The following is a 21,126-nucleotide window of genomic DNA, read 5'->3' as shown; positions in this document are numbered from 1 at the left end:
AGTGGGGATGTGGTGGCAGGAACTGCATCGAGTAGCACTTCAGTGTGGCCAAGATGATGATGGTGGTGGTGGCACTGTGATGGCACTAGTGCTGTCCCAGTTCGTGTCCCCATCCACATTCTGCACATCCATGTCCATGTCCCCCTGATGCCTAAAAGAGGCTGACCTGGAGCAGAGTCTAGACAGAGTTAAAGGAATAAAGTAGATATTTATCCTTTAAATATCCTTTTATTTATCCTTATCCTTTAAAGGATACACCTTGGGCAGTACAAGAGCCCAGCCAAGGCTCTGCCCAAGATAGACACAAGATGGACTACCAGTCACAAGTTTTCACACTTTTCTAAGTTTTGATACATTTATGTATTTAGGTTAATTGTCCAATTACAGCTTCAGGTTATGAAGTCCCATCCTCCTTGCTTGCTCTCTTCAATTCACCATTGTTTATGCTTTTTGGGCCTGAGGCTGTAATGGTTGTCCTTGCTTCTCAAGCTGGAAAAGGACTGTTTTGTCTAACTACCCTGTGAAGAGAACTTACTAACACTTAATATGAAGTTCATAGTTACACACCAAGGCAGTACAGAATCTGAATAATATGTAAGCTAAGACTTTACACATCACCCCCATGTCACTCTCCAAGTCTGTGTCCCCCATGTCCCCATCTATTTCCTTGTCCCCACCCACCCATGTCATTGTCCCCAACATGTCCCCATCCATGCTTTGGTTCAATGTCTTTATTTTTCCCCAGTTTCGGGGGTTTCAAAGGGATGAATGGAAAAGAAAAGAAAATCAAGGCCAAAACAAAAGGATTTATGTGTCCCTGCCAGCACAGCATCCATGTGCTTGAGTGGGTGAGAAGAAACTTTTTTGGAGGGATTTCCACTCCACTGTCTCCAGAAACATTGGTTTTGCCCCAGTCCATCCCCATTTAGCTGTGGAAGATGCCTGTGGGCCAGAGAGAATTAAAACAATGGATTTATGTTGGAAAAGACCTCCAAGGCCATCCAGTGTTGCTTGATGCCACCAGAAGATGCAAAAAGTGAGATTTTTCTGGGGTCAGAAGTCAACAATTCTGTTGTCCACGATGGATTTCTGATGTTGGTCTGTGGATGTGTCCAGGTGTCCACGGGGAGCCAGGAGGAGGTGGAGTCCCCCAGCTGTATCTTCCCAACACAGATCACAGGGCTCTGCCCATCAGGCATCACTGGGGATCATCCAGTGCATATCCACCCACAGAGGATGGAGCTGGAGCAGTGCATGGAGCTCTTCCTGCATTTGGGGCACTTGCAGGGCTACCTTTGTGGAACCTCTGTTGGTGTTGGGCCAGGTTAGAGCTCTGTGAGAATTTCTTCCCACACTGGGGACACTCGTAGGGCCTCTCCCCGGTGTGGATGCGCCGGTGCTTGGTGAGGGTGCAATTGCGGTTGAAGCTTTTCCCACAGTCGAGGCAGCGGAAGGGCCTCTCATCCGTGTGAATCCGCTGATGCCTGACGAGAGTGGAGCTGATCTGAAACCTCTTCCTGCATTTATCACACTCATAGGGCCTCTCCCCGGTGTGGATCCTCTGGTGGACAACCAGCTTGGAGTGCTCGCAGAAGCTCTTCCCACACTCCCCACACTCATAGGGCCGTTCCCCTGTGTGGATTTTCCAGTGGCGGATCAGAGAGTATCTCTGGCCAAAGCTCTTCCCACATTTCGAGCACTTGTAGGGCTTCTCCCTGCCATGAAGCTGCTCATGGACTCCCAGCTCTGAGCTCTGGCCACATCTCTGGCCCCGGGTGGGTCTTTCCTCCTCGGATGTCTGTGGTCTGCGTTTGCAGGCCCTCATCAAGCAGGATCTCTGGGGCTTTTCCTCCCTGTTGGATTCCTGTGCCGTGGAGCCTCTCAAATCAGCCTCTTCCACCAGGTTCTGCTGCAGGGATTTGTCCTCCCTGGTCTCCATCCTCAGCTCCTTGTCTGGGGGAGGAAGGACAAGAAGAGGATGGGATTTGCCTCCGTGCCAGAGGGAAGGGGAAGGAGATCCCCCCAGTGCGTCCCCGGCAGGACGGCGTCGGCAGCGGGGTTGTCCTGCAGCCGGGGGCCGGGCTGGGCTGGGAGATGGAGCAGGAGAGAGGGGGAAAGGGGCACTGACTTCCTCCTCACCTGCCTGGGTGTCTCGGGGCATCTTCCTCTTCTTCGTGGCCTCCTCCTCCTCCTCCTCCTCTATTCAGCCAGGGTTTGGGAATGGGAAATACTGGTTTGGGGGGGAAAACAAGGTCTCAGCGTTTTGGGATTGATGGTCCCGGTGCCCAAATGCAGCTCAAGAAGTCACTGCCCCTTTCAGCCTCGGGGAGCTCATATCCCCCTCATATCCAGCCTCCCTCGCTCCTCCAGGCTGCCGGGGATCCCCCGGCTATGGGATCGCCCCTCTGCGCTCTCCCCACTCCGGACATCTCCCGGCGATTCCCCAACTCGATCTCCCCTTCTGCCCACCGGTACCGGGCGGCTGCCACATGGGACCCTCCAAGAACCCTCCAGGGGCATTTGAGGCTCAGCTTTGGGGTCCTACCAGAGCCAAACATGCCCTGTCCTGCAAAAAAAAACCCTCCAGGAGCCTCCCCGACCCCCCGCTCCCGATGGATTTGGGGGGAGCTCCCCTGCTCACCATCGTGTTCCGGCGGGGGGCGATGCTGCCGGAGCCGGGAGAGCTGCGGGCCGGGGAACCGCTGGGTTCTGCTGCAGGTGCTCCTCTTTCTCCTGTTCCTGCTCTTCCTCGTCCTCCTCTGTCACTCCTCTTCCTCCCGCTCCTCCTCCTCCTCCTCCTCTCCCAGGCCGGCCCGGGCAGGTGCCGACACTCAAAAGCAGCCGCGCTGTGCCCTGGGCGGAGCGGTTCCCAAAGCGGCCCCGCCCCGCGCGGCACTGGGAGCGATAGTGGGAGCACCGGGAAGGAACTGGGAGCGCTTTCCCTCCCAGTGCTCCCAGTAAGAGCGGTACTGGGAGGGAACTGGGAGGGAACTGGGAGGGAACTGGGAGGGAACTGGGAGGGAACAGCGCCCGAACGCGCCCACAGACAACGGTGGGCGTGGCCAAGACAGAAAGGCGTGGTTATGCAAATACAGGAGCGATTGCGCTCTGTGATTGGTGGGCGGAAGCAGCGCGTCATTGTCACAGTCACGTGAGGGCCGAGGGGGCCGAAGCGATGGCGGCGGGGGCGGCGGCGAGTGAGAGGGGGCAGGGACCGGGAATGGGACCGGGAATGGAGACAGCGACCGGGAATGGGACCGGGAATGGAGACAGCGACCGGGAATGGGACCGGGAATGGAGACAACGACCGGGAATGGGACCGGGAATGGAGACAGCGACCGGGAATGGGACCGGGAATGGAGACAGCGACCGGGAATGGAGACAGCGACCGGGAATGGGACTGGGAATGGAGACAGTGACCAGGAATGAGACCGGGAATGGGACCGGGAATGGAGACAGCGACCGGGAATGGGACCGGGAATGGAGACAGTGACCGGGAATGGGACCGGGAATGGAGACAACGACTGGGAATGGGACCGGGAATGGAGACAACGACCGGGAATGGGACCGGGAATGGAGACAGCGACCGGGAATGGGACCGGGAATGGAGACAGCGACCGGGAATGGGACCGGGAATGGAGACAACGACCGGGAATGGGACCGGGAATGGGACCGGGAATGGGATCGGGAATGGAGACAGCGACCGGGAATGCGATCAGGAATGGAGACAGCGACCGGGAATGGGAGCGGGAATGGAGACAGTGACCAGGAATGAGACCGGGAATGGGACCGGGAATGGAGACAGCGACCGGGAATGGGACTGGGAATGGAGACAGCGACCGGGAATGGAGACAGCGACCGGGAATGGGATCGGGAATGGAGACGGCGACCGGGAATGGGACCGGGAATGGAGACAGCGACCGGGAATGGGACCGGGACAAGGCGGACATGGGGACAAGGAGTACCGGGAACCGGGCAGGGGGAGATGACCCCGGGGCGAGGGGAGACACCGGGGAGCTGGCCGGAAGGGCTAACGGGTATGGGGCACACTGTGCACCGGGCAGCGGGGACAGGGAGTAGGGGTTACTCGGTGACAGGAGTGACACTGAGGACAGGGAATCCGGACTGGGGTGGGGTTTAACGGGGACAGGGGACACTGTGGACTGGGCAGCGGCGACACCGGGGCAGGGGAGTGACACCAGAGCAATGGGGATACAGACTGGGGGAGCGACACTGAGCAGGGGGGACACCGGACTGAGGTGACACTGGCAGGTGTCCCCAGAGACCGAACAGCTGCTGAGCTGCGGCTCCGGGTACGGCATGGCCAGGGTGGTCTCAGCACGGCGCCGGCGCCAGCGCCGGCGGAGGAGGAGGAGGAGGAGGAGGAGGAGGAGGAGGAGGAGGAGGAGGAGGAGGAGGAACTGCGGTGCCCCCTCAAGGATTTCCTCATGAGCCCCTGTGAGAAGACCGGGCCTGAGGCAGGTGGCCCATGAAGCCTCTGCTGCAGCTTACCAAGATCGTCCGTGTCACCGTGCAGAGACTGTCACAGCAGAGACAGCGGGCTGGGAATAGTGGGGTGGCAGGCAGGGACAGCAGTGTGATGGGCTGGGACACCAAAGAGGGGGGACAGGGACATGGGGACACCGGAGACAGTGAGGATGGTGGGCTTGGGAGGCAGGGACAGCATGGAGGGAGCACAGGGACATGGGGACACTTCAGAAGGGATGCTGGGGTGTCCTGGGACAAAGCATGGCAGCGCCACTGTGGTGGGACAGGGGCTGATGGCAGCACTGACCTTTGTCCCCAACCATAGGGTGACACCATTTTGGGATGAAACATGGTGGTGCCACCAGGGTGGGACAAGGCCTGACCATGATGGCTTTTGTTCCCAAGCATGGAGTGGCACTATTTTGGGACAAAACACAGCTGCATCACTGTGGTGGGACAGGGGCTGACATGAGTGATGGCCTTTGTCCCCAAGCTGTAACACCATTTTGGGACAAAACACAGCAGTGTCACCATGATGGGACAGGTGGTGACGAAGATGGTGGCCTTTATCCCCAGCTGATCCTGTTTGAGCTTAGCAGCCAGCTGGTGGTGGCCTTCAAGGAGAACAACAGTGGCCTTCAAGCACCTGTTCCTCAAGGGCTATGAGGATGGTGCCAGTGACACCCAGGCCATCTACACCTGTGGGGACCTCCTGGAGAACCTGGCCTTTTGTCCTCGAGATGGTGACATGGGGACACGGTGAGGGGTTGGGGACATTGGGAGGGGATGGGGACACCAGGAGGGGTTGGGGACACTGGGACCTCTTGGAGCATGTTGCCTATGCCCTCAAGAAGGTGGAACAGGGACACTGGGGTGGCTGGGGACACCAGGAGGGATTTGGGACACTGGGACCTCCTGGTGCACCTGGCTTAAGCCCTTGAGAAGTTGGCACAGGGACACTGGGAGGGGTTGAGGACATCGGGAGAGGGTTGGGGACATCAGGAGGGTTGGGGAAACCAGAAGGGGTTTGGGGACACAGAGACTTGGAGCATGTGGCCTATGCCCTCGAGAAGGTGGCACAGGAACACCAGGGTGGCTGGGGACACTGGGAGGGGTTGGGGACATTGGAGGAGTTGGCTTTGAGTGGTGGTTTGAGGACATGGAGGTCTTTAGGGCCATGGAAGTGACTGGTGTCACCAGGGTGATTTGGGGACACTGAGAGGTGGCAGTGCCACCTCCAGCCCCGTGTTCCATCCTTGCAGTACCTGGCTGTCCCCAACGAGAGCTTTGGCCACCACAGCTACTGGTGGGGACACAGTTATTTTGAGGTTGTGAAGATCTTTGGGGTCATGGAGATGTTTTGGAGTCATAGATATATTTTGGGGCCATGGGGTGGTTTGGGGCCATCAAGGTGCCCCAGGGCCACCTCCAGCCCTAGTGTCCCTGTCCCCACAGTACCTGGCTGTCCCTAGCAAGACCCTGGACCACTACACCTACAGTGGCACTGGAGTTGGCACCAGGCTCCAGCTGTGCCAGCACCTCTTCCACAGGGGACACACCGACCCTGGCAATGACACCTTCGACATCAACCCCGGGGTTGTCACTAATGGGGACACTTGGGAATTTGGGTGCAGGATGAGGGGTTTGGGGTTTGAGGTTTGGGGTTTGGGATGGTCCCGAGGGATGTGGGGTTTGGGATTTGACATTTGGGGTTTGGGATGGTCCCAGGGTGTTTGGAGTTTGAGATTCAGGATTTGGGATGGTCTCAGAGGATTTGGGAGGGCCCCAGGTGATTTGGGATTCAGGGTTTGGGATTTGGGGTTTGGGATTTGGGATGGTCCTGGAACATTCAGAGTGGTCCTGGGGCATTTGGGATTCAGGCTTTGGAAAGTCCCAGGGGCTTTGGGTTCCTGGCATTCCCTGACCCCACAAAGTGCCTGAGGGTGCTCCCAGGGACCCCTGGCTGCCAGCACTGGATGGCACCACCAGCAACTTCAGCCTCCAATTCCACAGGTAAATTCCAAAAACCCTCAAAATTCCCAGAAATCTCACCCAGGGGCATTTCCCATCCTTAAAATCTCCAGTGTGGGATTTGCTGTCCCTTTTCCCATATTCCTGTGTGGGATTTTGGGGCAGAATTTTCCCTTTCCCAGGATTTTTGGGGGAATTTGGTGGCCAAGTTTTCCCTTTCCCATTGTTTTTTTTGGGGGGATTTTAGGGCAGAATTTTTCCTTTTCTAGGGTTTTTTGGGGGGATTTTGGGAACTCCCTTTGTTTTTGTTTTTCTTGGTATTTCAGGTGGAATTTTCCACTCCCATTGTTTTTTGGGGGATTTTGGTGTGGAATTTTCATTTCTGGGGGATATGGGGATGGAATTTTTCATTTTCTGAGTGTTTTTTTTTTTTTTTTTGACTTTGGGAACTCATGGGATTTTGGAGCAGATTTTTTCTCCTGTTTTTTTGGGAATTTTGGGGTGGAATTTTCCCTTTTTCATTGGTTTCTTTTTGGATTTTGAGGTGGAATTTTTCTCTTTTTTGGGGATTTTGGAGCCTCCTGGGATGTTTTTTATCCCATCAGCCTGATCAGTGCCAATGTGGAGTTCTATCTCAAGGCCATCAATATGCAAGTGCGGCTGAACCATGAAATCCCCGACTGCTACACCTTCAGTGTCACCTTGAGTGTCCCCAAATGTCTCTGAGTGTCCTCAAATAACCCAAAGTGTCCCCAGTGTCCCTCAAGTGTCCTCTGGGTGTCCTCTGAGTGTCCCCAGTATCCTCCAAGTGTCCCCCAATGTCCCCTAAATGTCCCCAGGTGTCCCTTCAGTCTCTCCTGAGTGTCCTTGTATCCTTTCATGTCCATTTTGTGTCACTCATGTCCTTCCTGGTGTCCCAATGTCTCTCATGTACCCCTCATGTCCCTCTCGAGTGTCCCTCTGTCCTTTGGCTGTCACCCACTCCCTCTGCAGGCCCTGGGGGGCAGCCAGCGAGTGCTGTGACAGTGACAGTGATGATGGCAGTGACAGTGACACTGACAGTGATGGTGACAGTGACAATGAGAGTGCCACTCCATGTCCCCAGGTCACATTTGACAACTACGCCCACAGTGGATGAGTGTGGATCCGCCTGGACACCCATGTGGCCATCTGGGTGTGCCACCAGCCCTTGCTGCCTGGCAGAGGTGACAGTGGGTGACAACGGGGGACAGGGGGACAGGTGCCCAGCCACCCCTGTGCCCCAGGCAAAGGCAGGAATGGAGACGTTTCATTGCGCCTTGACCATGCTTCCCCTCCCCGCCCCACTCCCACCGTGGGACACCCCTGGCCCCTCTCTGTCACCCTGGGGTGCCCCTCAGCGGTGAGGGCTTGGTGGCACTGCAGGACACCCTCTCTGTGCCATCCCCGAGGTGGCACCTGTGCTTTTTGTCCCGCATCTAGAGTGGGGTCTTTGGTTCTGGTGACCACATGGACCGGTGTGTGTCCAGCTGAGATCCATTAGAACACAAACTGTTGGACCAGTGTCCATCCAGGGTGGGATCCATGGCTCTGGTGTCCATCTGGAGCAGTGTCCATCTATAGTGGTATGCATGGGTTTGTTGTCCATCTGGACCCATGTCCATCCAGTGTGGGATCCATGGCTCTGGTGTCCATGTTGTGGTTTTAAAGCATTAGCTAAAAAATCACTAGAAAACTTATTTCTTGCTGTGAGATATGGATTAGAAAAAGAGCAAAACAGGCTTGAAATTTAAAAGGAACAAAGAAAGTTTATTAACAAAAACTACAAGAATAAGAAACCAGAATAAAACTTCCAGAAACCCTTTTTCTCCATTGCCCTCTATGGCACAAAAAATGGCAAAATCCCCTTCTGCCAGCAGCCGAAGCCCGAGTCCTCCCCAGCCTGGCACAACGGCTCTGTCCTCTATATCTGGCAACCAAATACGACTGAGCAGAGAGCAGTTCTGCTTGCAAGCTCTCTACAGAGGCACAGGTTGTGTGTGGGTGTATTTGTCTTGGTTTAGGGCAAATTTGGGAGAAAACTTCCAATGGGGCTCCCCCAGGGAAGCAAACCCACGTGGCCCTTTTCTCTCACCCCCCAACTGGTTCAGGAAGAGATTTCTCTGAGAGAAGTGGAAAAAACCTGTTTATTTCACAGGCACAGCACTACCCAGCACAAGAATGAACGATATCAAATTACAAAACCTCTCGCCATTCAGAAGAGATGACAAACTTCAGAGGGTCTCTTTCCTGTGGGTGTTCGCTCTGTTATCAGTCCCTCTGGCGCTGGAAAATGCCACTGCCCAGGCTGGGCTCCCGGTAGTCCACGGGTGCAAGCTCCCGGTGCTCCCCCGAGTCCCCAGTCCAGAGCAGGTTCGATTCGTTTCAGAAAAAGGGAAAGAAAACAGTCCAGGAAGACCTCTCTGCTCCGGCTAGTTGGAAAGCCAAGGCGATCTGTGTCTTGTTGTCTGTCTGTGCTGTAGTCAAAACTCCCGATGCGGGGGGAGCAAGTACAGTCTCTGATAACAGACTCGGTGCTTCTTTTCCACTCACTTTTACTCTTAGATGAAATTTTAAGAATACAAAACCGGTGTCTGGGTTAGGTGGACGAATGGGGATACAATTTAACATCATAATCAACCCAGGACATTGGGACATCTCCCATGACTTACCAACACTCCTCTTCTGACCACGTGTATGCCTTACAGTTCCTTGTTTAAACTATTTCAAAAATTTTTCCTTAAAATGTACCCTTTTGTCTGGAATTTTAGTAATCAGGAGTCCTTGTCTGCTGCTAGATGAACAGGCTGAGCAGTGGAGTCCACTCTTCCAGGAATATCCTGGCGGTGCCCGAGGGGGCTCCACAACCTGAGCTGGTCTCACAGCCAAGCAGAGCTTGCTTCTGCCTGGCTCACCAAAATGAATTGTTAAAAACTGATATGATCACAGACAAAGACCCTCTGACTAGTTAAAGTTAGAAAGCAGTATGTTTATTCTGTGTTCAGTGGGTGGCACGGGGATCATCCCCAAAAGGCGTGACTGCCTTGAACAAGGTTCTCTCCCCTCTATTTCCCAAAATACTACATACAATACCTACACATAACCTCAGCACCTCTCATCCCCATTCAATATTAAAATACTGATATTAATACTGATTAATACTGATAATAAGGCTATTAGTCCTTCACACATGTGCAATTCTTCTCTTGATTTGAGTCGGTGGTCGCAAATTGGGTCAGTGGTCCTTGAAAGATGAAGTCAGGAAGGTCTTCATCAGGTCTCTGTTGTATCTTCTCTCCTTGCCTCATTTGGGCTGAATTCCCTTGGGATCCTCCCTCGTGGGGAGTCCCACTTATCTCAGTCCTTATTACTCGAAGAAAACTCCTGGGCTCATTAGATTCAGGTTTCTTGTGTTTATTAAAGGATCCTTACAAAACTTGGCAGGTCTATCCAGACTAGCTGCACAAGCTCAAATCACCACAGCCTGGCTCATCTCGTACTAACGATACAAAATGGCCTCGAACCACGCGGTCTTTTCACCTTTATACTAATTTTTATCCTATTAACTACAGACACGTGTATTGTTATTATATCTTAACAAATAAGTTTTCTATATCTACTCACGTAATTAAAAGTGCGACTAACTCTAAACCAATCATATTTTGTGCTTCTATAAACTGCAGAAGCATGGATAAGAAGGAAGAAGGATTAAAAACTACACCCTTTTTCCTCCATCTTTACTCCATGTGTGAAACCCTCTTAAAATCTATATTTTCACCTCTGTGTTAAAAGAAACATTTTTCTACTTTCTATTTAATTTCTCACTAACTCTGGCTTGCTCAGGGATATTTGGAAGCCTTTCTGTCAATATTATATATAATTATATATATATATAATGTCAATATTATATATAATTATATATATATATATAATGTCCCTGCATTTCTAGACTCCTACATCTGTGACCCTCTGGCACAATCCAAGACGCTCTGCTTGGTGATTGATTGGTATAGAGTCCTGGTGCTGGCATTGTTCTCACTGGTTTCAATCTGTTCTTATAACAGTTCACTTACTCCACTTTCTTCTATAAACAGGCTCATAATAGCAAACAATATAACAATCAGCTCTGGCTTAAGCATCTAATAATCATTAACTTACCATTTCCTTATCTGATTGACATTTTAATCACTATAAATTGTTTCTAACCCTTAGCTAAATCTTAACCCTTCAAAAATCGCGATTCAACCCCAGCCACTTCCACCCCCCCACATCCCCCCCAAGGATGCTGCTTGACCCAGCACCCACTACGCTTCTCCAGCCACAGCATACCCCAAGGGGACCTTGGGGACTGTCCCTGTGTCCCCCACCCCATCCCTGCAGGACCTCCGCTGCTGTGCCTGGTTCATGTCGCGGCTTCCCCGTGTGACCGGGCAGGAGCTTTACTCACACCCTCACCTCCTCCTCCTCCTCCTCCTCCAGGAGGTGATGTCGCTTCTCCTGCTGGGGACACACTGGTGACACCGAGGGCTCACCCCTCAAAGGGACTGCAGGGTTGCAGTGGCTCCTGAAGCCCTCCCAGTGGGACAGCTGGAGGGGCGCAGGATTCTGTGGTGACAATTTGGGGGGTGATTGCTCATTTTGGTGTCTCCAGGGTGGGTCCCCAAGTCTCCTCCCACTACTGTAAAGTCATCCCCCGCCCCCACCCCAGCCCATGCCTGTTTCCCCCTTGCTCTGCAGGGACCACCTGGAGCTGGTGTTACGGAATTCGGTTCATTTTGTGGGATTTTGGGGTGGGGGCTACAGGGATGGGCTGGTGGGCCAGTGGGGTGGGCCAGGGGCTATCCATTCCAGTGTCCAGCTGGGATCCATGGTCTGGTGTCCATCTGGACCAGTGCCCAATCTCTCCTGCCCCCACCCATCCCAAGCTCCCCAGCCTGGGCTGCTCCTCACTGCAGAGTGGACAAGACTCACGGTCAGTGCCAAGATGACCCCAAACCCCCTCCCACCAACCCCACCAGGCCACCCACCCTGAGCCCTGGGGCCACTGGTGTCTCCTGGAAGCCAGCCCAGCTCTGGATCTCCTGGAAGAGAAGATCCACAGTCCTGAGCCAGGGACTCAAGGGCATGAAGGATGGCAAGCACAGAGTCCATGTGGCATGGGGGGATAGTTGGGACACAGCTGGTGACACGCCTGGGGGGACAGGGGGTGGGGAGTGAGGGGGTTAAGGGGTGCAGAGGGGGTGGGACAGGGGGGGATACACCCAAAAATGTATTAAAGTCAAGGGGAGGGTGCCCAAAATTGGGGGAAAGGATGTAAAATATGGGTAAAGGATCCAGAAGAGGGGAGAACAGACCCAAAATAGGAAGAAAGTATCCAAAATAGGGAGAAAGGACTCAAAAGAAGGAGAAGGGACCCAAAAGAGTGAGAAAGGATCTAAAAGAGGGGGAAAGGACCCAAAATCAGAGGAGAATGGGTGTCCTGGAGTGTCCCTAAATGTGCTGGGGTGGGTGTAGACACTCAGCACCAGGAGCAGCTACGGGAATATCCTGAGGGACACGGTAGGACATGGGGACACCCTGCAGGACGTGGGCCTGGGACCTCAGAGACCTTGGCTCCACCAGGGTGGGGGACAGGGACAACGGGGGAGGGATGGGGACACACAGGAGAGATGGTGACAGGAACTCACTGGAGGCACAGGGACACCCAGGGCAGGACAGTGACACACAAATAGCTGACAGGGACCCAAAGCAGGGGATGGGGACATAGGGAGGGGACATGATGCCACCAGGACACACATCAGGGGACAGTGTCACCACACCTGTGGGGATGCTGCCACAACACCTCTGGTGACATCCAGTGCAGGGCCATGTGACCCCCTGGGTCACACTGACCCTTGCCCCGTCCCCAGTCTATCCCCAGGGGCAGTTGGGGTCCCCTGATTTCAGTGCCCTGGGACACCCTGGTGGCTTCAACTCATGTCTGGCCCACTTGTCAATTTGGCTGGGATACCGTGGTGGTAACAGTGGGGACGTGGTGGCAGGAACTGCATCGGGCAGCGCTTTGCCATGGCCAAGATGAAGATGCTGGTAACACAGGTGGTGGCACTGATGCTGTCCCAGTTCATGTCCCCATCCATGTCCATGTCCTCCCCATTTAACTCTCCATGTCTGTGTCCCCGCATGTCCCCATCCATGTTCCCCATGTCCCCTCATGTCCCCACCCAGGGCTGTGTCCCCACGTGTCCCCCCCATGTCCCCATCCATGGCTAAGTCCCCATTTATGTACATGTCCCCATCCTTGGCCATGGTCCCCATGTCATTATTTCCCCATGGCCCCATCCATGCCTCAGTTCAACTTCTTTGTTTTTACCCCTGTTTCAGGGCTTTCAAAGGGATGAAAAGAAACTTTTTCCTTTCAAGGCCAAAACAAAAGGATTTATGTGTCCCTGCCAGCACAGCATCCATGTGCTTGGGTGGGTGGGAAGAACCATTTTTGGAAGTGTTTCCACCCCACTGTCTCCAAAATCGTGAGTTTTGCCCCAATCCATCCCCACTTGGCTGTTGAAGATGCCTGTGGGCAGGGAGAATTAAAACAATGGATTTATGTTGGAGAAGACCTCCAAGGCCATCCAGTGTTGCTTGATGCCACCAGAAGATGCAAAAAGTGAGATTTTTCTGGGGTCAGAAGTCAACAATTCTGTTGTCCACGATGGATTTCTGATGTTGGTCTGTGGATGTGTCCAGGTGTCCACGGGGAGCCAGGAGGAGGTGGAGTCCCCCAGCCAGGTGTCTTGCCAACACAGATCACTGGCACCATGGATCACAGGGACTCTGCCCATCAGGCATCACTGAGGATCATCCAGCGCACATCCTCCCACGGGGGATGGAGCTGGAGCAGTGCATGGAGCTCTTCCTGCATTTGGGGCACTTGCAGGGCTACCTTTGTGGAGCCTCTGTTGGTGTTGGGTCAAGCTAGAGCTCTGTGAGAAGCTCTTCCCACACTCAGGACACTCGTAGGGCCTCTCCCCGGTGTGGATGCGCCGGTGCTTGATAAGGTCAGAGTTTTGCCTGAAGCCCTTCCTGCAGTCAGGGCAGCGGAAGGGCCTCTCCTCTGTGTGAATCCGCTGGTGCAGGAGGAGATGGGAAGTGGTGTGAAACCTCTTCCTGCATTTATCACACTCGTAAGGCCGCTCTCCTGTGTGGCTCCTCTGGTGAACAATCAGTTCAGAGCTCGTCCTGAAGCTCTTCCCACACTCCCCACACTCATAGGGCCGTTCCCCTGTGTGCACTCCCATGTGGCGGAACAGGTGGCACCTCCGTCTGAAGCTCTTCTTACACTGCCCACACTCGTAGGGCCGTTCCCCCGTGTGGATCCTCTGGTGGACAGTCAGTTCAGAGCTCGTCCTGAAGCACCTCTCACACTCAGCACACTCATAGGGCCGTTCCCCTGTGTGTCTCCTCTGGTGGGCAGTCAGGGTGGAGCTCTGGGTGAAGCTCATCCCACACTCCCCACACTCGTAGGGCCTCTCCCTGGTGTGGATGCGCCGGTGGGTGACAAGGGCGGAGTTGAGCTTGAAGCCCTTCCCACAGTCAGGGCAGCAGAAGGGTCTCTCCTCTGTGTGAGTCTGCTGATGCCTGAGGAGAGTGGATCTGTAATGAAATCTCTTCCTGCATTTCTCACACTCATAGGGCCTCTCCCCGGTGTGGATTCTCAAGTGGCGGATCAGAGAGGATCTCTGGCTTAAGCTCTTCCCACATTTTGAGCACTTGTAGGACTTCTCTCCATTGTGAAGCTTCTCATGGACCCCCAGCTCTGAGCTCCAGTCGCCTCTCCGGCCCAAGGTGGCTCTTAACCCCTCAGATCCCTGTGATCTGCGTTTGCAGCCCCTCCTTGTGAGGGATTTCTGGGGATTTTCCTCCCCGTTGGATTCCTGCGCCATGGAGCTGCTCAAAACGGCCTCTTCCATGAGGTTCTGCTGCAGGGATTTGTCCCCCCGTGTCTCCATCCTCAGCTCTGTGAGAAATCAGGTTGTAATTTGTGTCAATTGAATAGCATTCACCTATGTATGTGTGTCTGTGGGCAATATGGACAGAGACGATGGGATTATTATAAAGAAGAGTTTTAAAAATCAGCTGAAAAAACTTCATTACCAATGCTGTAGCTAGGAAGAAGCCATGACATTCCTAATGGGCCAAGCTGGAAGGAAAAGGTTAAAAATTGCATAGTAATTTTAGGAGAAAACAGTGGATTTAAAATTTTAGGTGAAAACAAGTAAGGCGTGGAAGTAGGGTTTAACAAGGTAACTATATAACAGTAAACTTTTAGCTAATAATTTAACAACAAAACTGTAATTACTTGCAAGCAATTAATATAAACTTCAAACTAACTTGTACTATAAGTTTCAAGCTATCTTTTGTACAAGTTATAATTTCTTTGAATATGAAAGAATTGGTAATCATTTAAAAAGGGGAAGTAGGACTAACATGAGCTGAAAGGCTCTATAAAGGCATTTTAAAACATGCTGACTTTATAACTGAGGAAGAGGCCCTATGAAGACATTTTTTAGACATGCTAGCTTTAGGTTGTGAAATGAATGAAAGAAGGCTTGCAAAATGTATGCTGACTAACAGAATATGTATGCTTGCTTAAACAAACTGTATAACCAAAAATAATGCTAGTGGAAGAAAGATATTTTAAAAGAAGAATGGGAGGCTGGAGAGACATGAGAAGACCATCTCAGACCACCTCCCCAACAGATCTTCAAAAACCACAACTGCTGATTATGAAGAAAAAGAAGTAGAAAATAACTGAAAACTTGAGGAAGTGAAGTGCCTAGAATGGTATATGAGGCTAAGTTTGAGATCTGAATTTGTGCATTTCTTGGGGCGGAGATGCCTGTGCACCCAGACTTGTCATTGATCACCCTTTTATTGAACAAATTAATAAATTTAGTATATTGCTTGATGTATTGGCAAGTCTAGCTTTTAATTTATAAGTGTTTCTTGTCTGGGGGAGGAAGGACAAGGAGAGGATGGGATTTGCCTCCGTGCCAGAGGGAAGGGGAAGGAGATCCCCCCCAGTGCGTCCCCGGCAGGACGGCGTCGGCAGCGGGGTTGTCCTGCAGCCGGGGGCCGGGCTGGGCTGGGAGATGGAGCAGGAGAGAGGGGGAAAGGGGCACTGACTTCCTCCTCACCTGGGGCTCCCGGGACATCTTCCTCTTCCTCACAGCTGCCTCCACCTCCATCGGGCCAAGGTTTGGGAATGGGACATCCTGGTTTGGGTGGAAAAAAAGGGCTGAGCGCATTGGGTGTGGTGATGCCGCTGCCGAAGTCCAGCTGGAGAAGTCGCCGGCCCTTTCAGTCTCGGGGGGGCCCGGACCCTGCTCATCGCAGCCTCCCCCACCCCCTGCAGGCTTTAGGGGTTTCCTGGCTCCGGGATCGCCCCTCTGTGCTCTCCCCACTCCGGGGCTCTCGCGTTCTCCCCCGGCTCCTCCGGGGATCCTCAAATCCGATATCGCCCCTCTGCCCACCGATAGCGGCGATCGCCACGTGGGACCCCCACAAAGGGCATCTGCTGCTCAGTTCTGCGGTCCTGCAAGGTCCAAATATCCCCCGCCCTGCAAGAAAACCCTCCCGGAGACTCCCACGATGGATTTAGGGCGAGTCCCCCTCCCCGCTCACCTGCGGGTTCCGGGGGGGCGTCAGGTGATGCTGCTGGAGCCGGGGAAGCTGCGGGCGGGCGGGGAAACCGCGTGGTTCTGCTGCTCCTCTTCCTCCCGCTGCTTCCCTTCCTCCTCTTCCTGCTCCTCCTCTTCCTCCCGCTCCTCCTCCTCTCCCAGGCCGGCCCCGGCAGCTGCCGACACCCAAAAGCAGCCGAGCTCTGCCCTGGGGCGTCTCCCAATGCGGCCCCGCCTCGCGCGGCACTGGGAGCGATACTGGGAGCACCGGGAAGGAACTGGGAGCGCTTTCCCTCCCAGTGCGGCTCTTACTGGGAGCACCGGGAAGGAACTGGGAGCGCTTTCCCTCCCAGTGCGGCTCTTACTGGGAGCACTGGAGGGAACCGGGAGCGCTTTCCCTCCCAGTGCGGCTCTTACTGGGAGCACTGGGGGGAACCGGGAGCGCTTTCCCTCCCAGTGCGGCTCTTACTGGGAGCACTGGGGGGAACCGGGAGCGCTTTCCCTCCCAGTGCGGCTCTTACTGGGAGCACTGGAGGGAACCGGGAGCGCTTTCCCTCCCAGTGCGGCTCTTACTGGGAGCACTGGAGGGAACCGGGAGCGCTTTCCCTCCCAGTGCGGCTCTTACTGGGAGCACTGGGGGGAACTGGGAGGGAACAGCGCCCGGACAGGACTGCAACCCGCGGTGGGCGTGGCCAAACAGAAAGGGCGTGATTATGCAAATAACAGAGCGATCGCGCGCTGTGATTGGTGGGCGGGAGCATTCCAGTGTTTCTCTGGTCACGTGAGGGCTGGAGGGGCCGGAGCGATGGCGGCGGCGTCTGGTGAGAGGGGACAGGGACCGGGAATGGGGACAGGGACAGGGAATGGGAATGGGAATGGGAATGGGAATGGGAATGGGAATGGGAATGGGATAGGGACCGGGAATACGGGACAGGAACTGGGAATGGGCCCGGGAATGGGCACAGGGACCGGGAATGGGGACAGGAAATGGGGACAGGGAATGGGAATGGGCCCAGAAATGGGCACAGGGACAGGGACCGGGAATGGGGACGGCGGCTGGGAATGGGACAGGGACCGGGAATACGGGACAGGAACTGGGAATGGGCCCAGAAATGGGCACAGGGACCGGGAATGGGGACAGGGAATGGGACAGGGACCGGGAATACAGGACAGGGAGTGGGGATAGCGGCTGGGAATGGGACAGGGACCGGGAATACGGGACAGGAACTGGGAATGGGCCCAGAAATGAGCACAGGGACCGGGAATAGGACCGGGAACACAGGACAGGGAGCGGGAATGGGACCTGGAATGGGAATATGGGAACTGGACAGGGAATATGGAAACAGCAACCAGAGAGAGACTATGGGTTGAGGATTAGGAAGATGGGAGCAGGATCGGAAACAGGAATACGGCAACAGGACTGGGAATATGGGAACGGGACAGGGAATATAGAAATGGAAATGCAGGACCGTCATCGGGACCGAGAATAGGAGAATATGAACACGACGGGGAATATGGGACTGGGAATATGGGAACGGCAACCAGACAGAATATGGGACAGGGACTGAAGCTGGGAATGGGATCGGGACTGGGATGGGATCCGGACGGGACCGGGAGAGGTATGGCACGGGAACAGGCAAGAGGAGTGACAACGTAGGGAGGGGAGTCCTGGGTGGTGGAACCAGGACCGGGGGACATGGGGACAGTTCTGGGACAGGGGGTCCTTGATCAGCTCTCCAGAACCTCCACCAGGGTCTCCCAGCACAGCCAGAGCTGCTCGTCCTGGGGTCCCCAAAGCCCTGAGCAACCTCCAAGTTCCTCCCAGGCAGCCTCAACTCCCTCAAACCCAAAATCCCCCACATCCCCTGAGGTGCCTTGGTCAGGAATGGCCCTGGGGGGCTCCTTAATGCTCCCGGGGACTGCAGAGTTTTCAAAGGACTTTGGGTTTTGTTTTTGTACTGGCATCTCTGAGAGGTTTGTGCAGTCATGGCCTCCAATTCTGCTTTAATTAGTCCCTTGAGAAACTTTGTCAGTAACAACACTCAGTGGGGCTCATTAATGGATCATGGTACTTCAATCTTTTAAGGTACTTGGTGTTTTCCTTTTGATACAGACTCTGTGAGAGGTTTGTGCAATCATGGCCCCAGTTATCTGCTTTAATGAGTCCCTTAAGAGCTTTGCATTGACACTCAGTGGAGCTATTAATGCTTTGAGATATTCAAGGTTTTTAAGGTACTTTGGATTTTGCCTTCCCACACTGAGTCTCTTGAGGGGTTTTTATGCAATCCCGGCTTCCAGTTCTCTTCTCCAAGGAGCCTGTGTTGGGGATGGACCTCAGTGGGACCCATTAATACTTTGAGACACTTTGGGTTTTTCCTCTGACTGACTCCTGGAAAGGTTTGTGCAATCTCCTCTCAGGTCCTGAGGTTCAAGGGGTCAGTTCCAAATGCACCACGGGGCTCATTAGGATGAAGCAAATCCCAACAAACCATGGCTCTGCCTTGATTTCTCTCTGGTCTGGTGCAGTTCATTGGGAAAGTTTCCTACTACAGTTATGGAGGAATATTTCAACGATCTTCTAGGAAACATATTCCTCTTTTAAAGTGTGCAATTTATTCCTGTTCTATTTAGAGCAGAGGTGATGGCAGCATTCAGTGATCAATATTGATCCAGGGTCTCTCCTAAGGAGGTCTGGCCAGGTCAGAGAAGCTGTGCCTTGAGGTCTGACCGAGTGTGGACAACCTTGCTCCACATTCCCCAGCCTATCCTGTCTCTCCTCACTCACCTGCTTTGCTCAGAGAACTGGCTGTATGCAGGCAAAGAGGGGTTTTCTTCTTTTATTTTTTGAAGCAATTTAAAACTCCTGAGTTTCCCCATTGCAAACTGACACCCTTCTCAAGTGTGTTCCAAGGCCAAGCTGCCTCCAAGGCAGAACCATGCAAGGAATGTTTTAGGTATTGTCAGGAAAATTAATCCACAAACACCAGAGGTTTATGTCCAAAAAGGAGACAGAGGAGTCCTTCTTCTTTATTTGAATAAAGGGAGAGGCCATGGGGCATTCCCCTGGGGTCTCTCAAATTTTTGGAGGGCTCAGCCTCCCTTTTATCCTAATTCCCGGCCGCTTGTCCCTTCTCCCTTTCCCCATAGGCTGAGGTACTTGAGAGGTACAGACTGCCCAGAACGCCTGATACCTTCAATACCTTCCCCACCCCACAATGCATAATCCCTTCTTAATTCTTAACTCTTGTGGAATTCTTGGTGCTTCCTCAGTGCCTCTTTCATCTTTCAGTGGAGTCCATCCCATTGTTTCTGTTATCTCTCAGTGATAGTTTCATCTTATCAGCAGACCCACAGCTTGTTTGTAAAGACAAACCCATCATCCCTCTCAGTATGCAGGAAGTTGTACAATAAACACAAATCCTGAGTTGGTTTAGGGCAGAATTAGACCAAATGCTGAAGGACAGAGCAACTTTGAACTCCTTTCAGCTGAAAGCACCCAGTGGGTTGTTGGGAGGTGTGTGAGTGACCCAGGAGTGAGGGAAGGGAAATGCAGAGAGCCCTGGAAGTGTTTCTGTGCAGCCAGGCTGTGGGGAAGGGCACTGCAGAGCTGCCCTGGGCCAGCTGTGAGGGTGGATTATCATCCCAACCTGCCCTGGGCCATTGCAAGGGGCTGTTGCCATGGACACTGCACTGACCCCACTGTGCCAGCCCTTTGCCCAGGGCTGCTGTCACTGCCCAGAGCCAGAGGGGATCCCTTGCTGGGGGCTTGTGCCACGGCCACCTGCCCTGTGCCGCGCTGGCTGCTCAGGCGTCGTGGAACCAGCAGCAAACGCCACTGCCAGGGCCAAAGGTCAGCTCAGCCAGACAGAAAGGATCAGTGCTGGGACCTGTTTCCATGGCAACCCTCACTGGGACGCCACACCTGGGTCACCTGTCCTGGCAGTTGCCATGGAAACCCCTTGTGAGGACCGGTGCCACGGATGCTGGCACTGAGACACTGCTGGGGTCGGGTGCTGAGCACAGGGCTGATCACACAGAGATGGTTTTGCTCTTGCTGAGCTTGCAGAGACAAGGCCTTTCACACAGCCAGGACAAGTGACCCAAACTGACCCCAGGGATATCCCAGACTATAGGATATCACACTCTGTGTATAACATGGGGGGAAGAAGGTAGAAAGGAGGGGATATTTAAAGTGATGGTTCTCGTCTTCCCAGATAACACTTAGGCAGGAGGGGGCCCTGTTACACCAGTGGGCAGGGTTAGCACTGAAGACACAGACACCAATTTAAGGAATTGTATAATTTATATAGTGCAAATCTGCAAAGAATCACAAAAGGAGAAGCTCAGCAAAGCCCATAATCATTAGCAAAGGATTACAAAAGGAGCAGCTCAGCAATGCACCCAATCATCACTACCAAAGATTGCCCGTAATGGTTTAGAAAGATCCAGCACCAGTTCCCCTCAGCCTTTACCATCACCCAGATCCACACATCAGCTGGGGGAAGCTGTCACAGCCAAGGATTGGAGAGCAACTCCTGGACACTGGGAATTCCTGCAGGTGCATCCAGACACAGGTATGGCTTCCAGCCTTACTGTGAGAGAGCCCAGCTTTGACAATGTTGAATAAAACTGACAGCACTTCAAGTGCAGGAACATCTGGTTTAATTTTCCTGTTGGTTTCTCCCAAAGCCTGGCCAGGTCTCGAGGAGGAACCAAGGGAGTTGACTTTGACCAAACACCCCCAGACAAAGCCAGATGTGGCATTGTCTGGCTTCTAAATACAGAAAGATGTAGGAGAACATTTTAACAAGCAAGGGCATGATATTTTAGTCAAAGCCTGTCTGCACAGCCCAGCTTTCAACCCAGACGACAATTCCAGAGACAGTGTCCTTGGAACTTTCCTAGAGCAGCAAGAATGAAGAAAAACAATGATGTTGTGTACAAGAAAAGGAATGATACACAAAATGTATTA

The 21,126-nt window shown here is 53.5% G+C and overlaps 2 protein-coding genes across 2 annotated transcripts in view; one reads left to right on the top strand and one right to left on the bottom strand.

Moving 5' to 3' along the window:
- Nucleotides 1–222: 222 nt before the first annotated feature.
- On the bottom strand, nucleotides 223–16,679 carry LOC131591034 (oocyte zinc finger protein XlCOF28-like). Its single transcript, XM_058861464.1, has 8 exons — nucleotides 16,159–16,679; nucleotides 15,672–15,749; nucleotides 13,326–14,491; nucleotides 11,505–11,558; nucleotides 10,933–11,064; nucleotides 2,642–2,895; nucleotides 2,421–2,541; nucleotides 223–1,945 (listed from the first exon to the last, which is right to left on the bottom strand). Exons 3-8 carry the CDS (start codon nucleotides 14,481–14,483, stop codon nucleotides 1,199–1,201), a joined length of 2,466 nt encoding a protein of 821 aa, XP_058717447.1. The 5' UTR covers nucleotides 14,484–14,491; nucleotides 15,672–15,749; nucleotides 16,159–16,679; the 3' UTR covers nucleotides 223–1,198.
- LOC131591033 (uncharacterized) overlaps nucleotides 16,126–21,126 on the top strand; it is a 24,993-nt gene continuing 19,992 nt past the window's right edge. Inside the window, exons 1-3 of the mRNA XM_058861463.1 lie at nucleotides 16,126–16,232; nucleotides 16,317–16,453; nucleotides 16,941–16,975. Coding sequence (XP_058717446.1) covers nucleotides 16,126–16,232; nucleotides 16,317–16,453; nucleotides 16,941–16,975 — 279 coding nt within the window. The remainder of the gene's footprint in view (nucleotides 16,233–16,316; nucleotides 16,454–16,940; nucleotides 16,976–21,126) is intronic.

The sequence above is a fragment of the Poecile atricapillus genome, chromosome 37 (genome assembly GCF_030490865.1).
Source record: "Poecile atricapillus isolate bPoeAtr1 chromosome 37, bPoeAtr1.hap1, whole genome shotgun sequence".
Classification (NCBI taxonomy): Eukaryota; Metazoa; Chordata; class Aves; order Passeriformes; family Paridae; genus Poecile; species Poecile atricapillus.
Note: the sequence above shows the minus strand (reverse complement) of the source record. Positions and strands in the feature narration are given on the sequence as shown.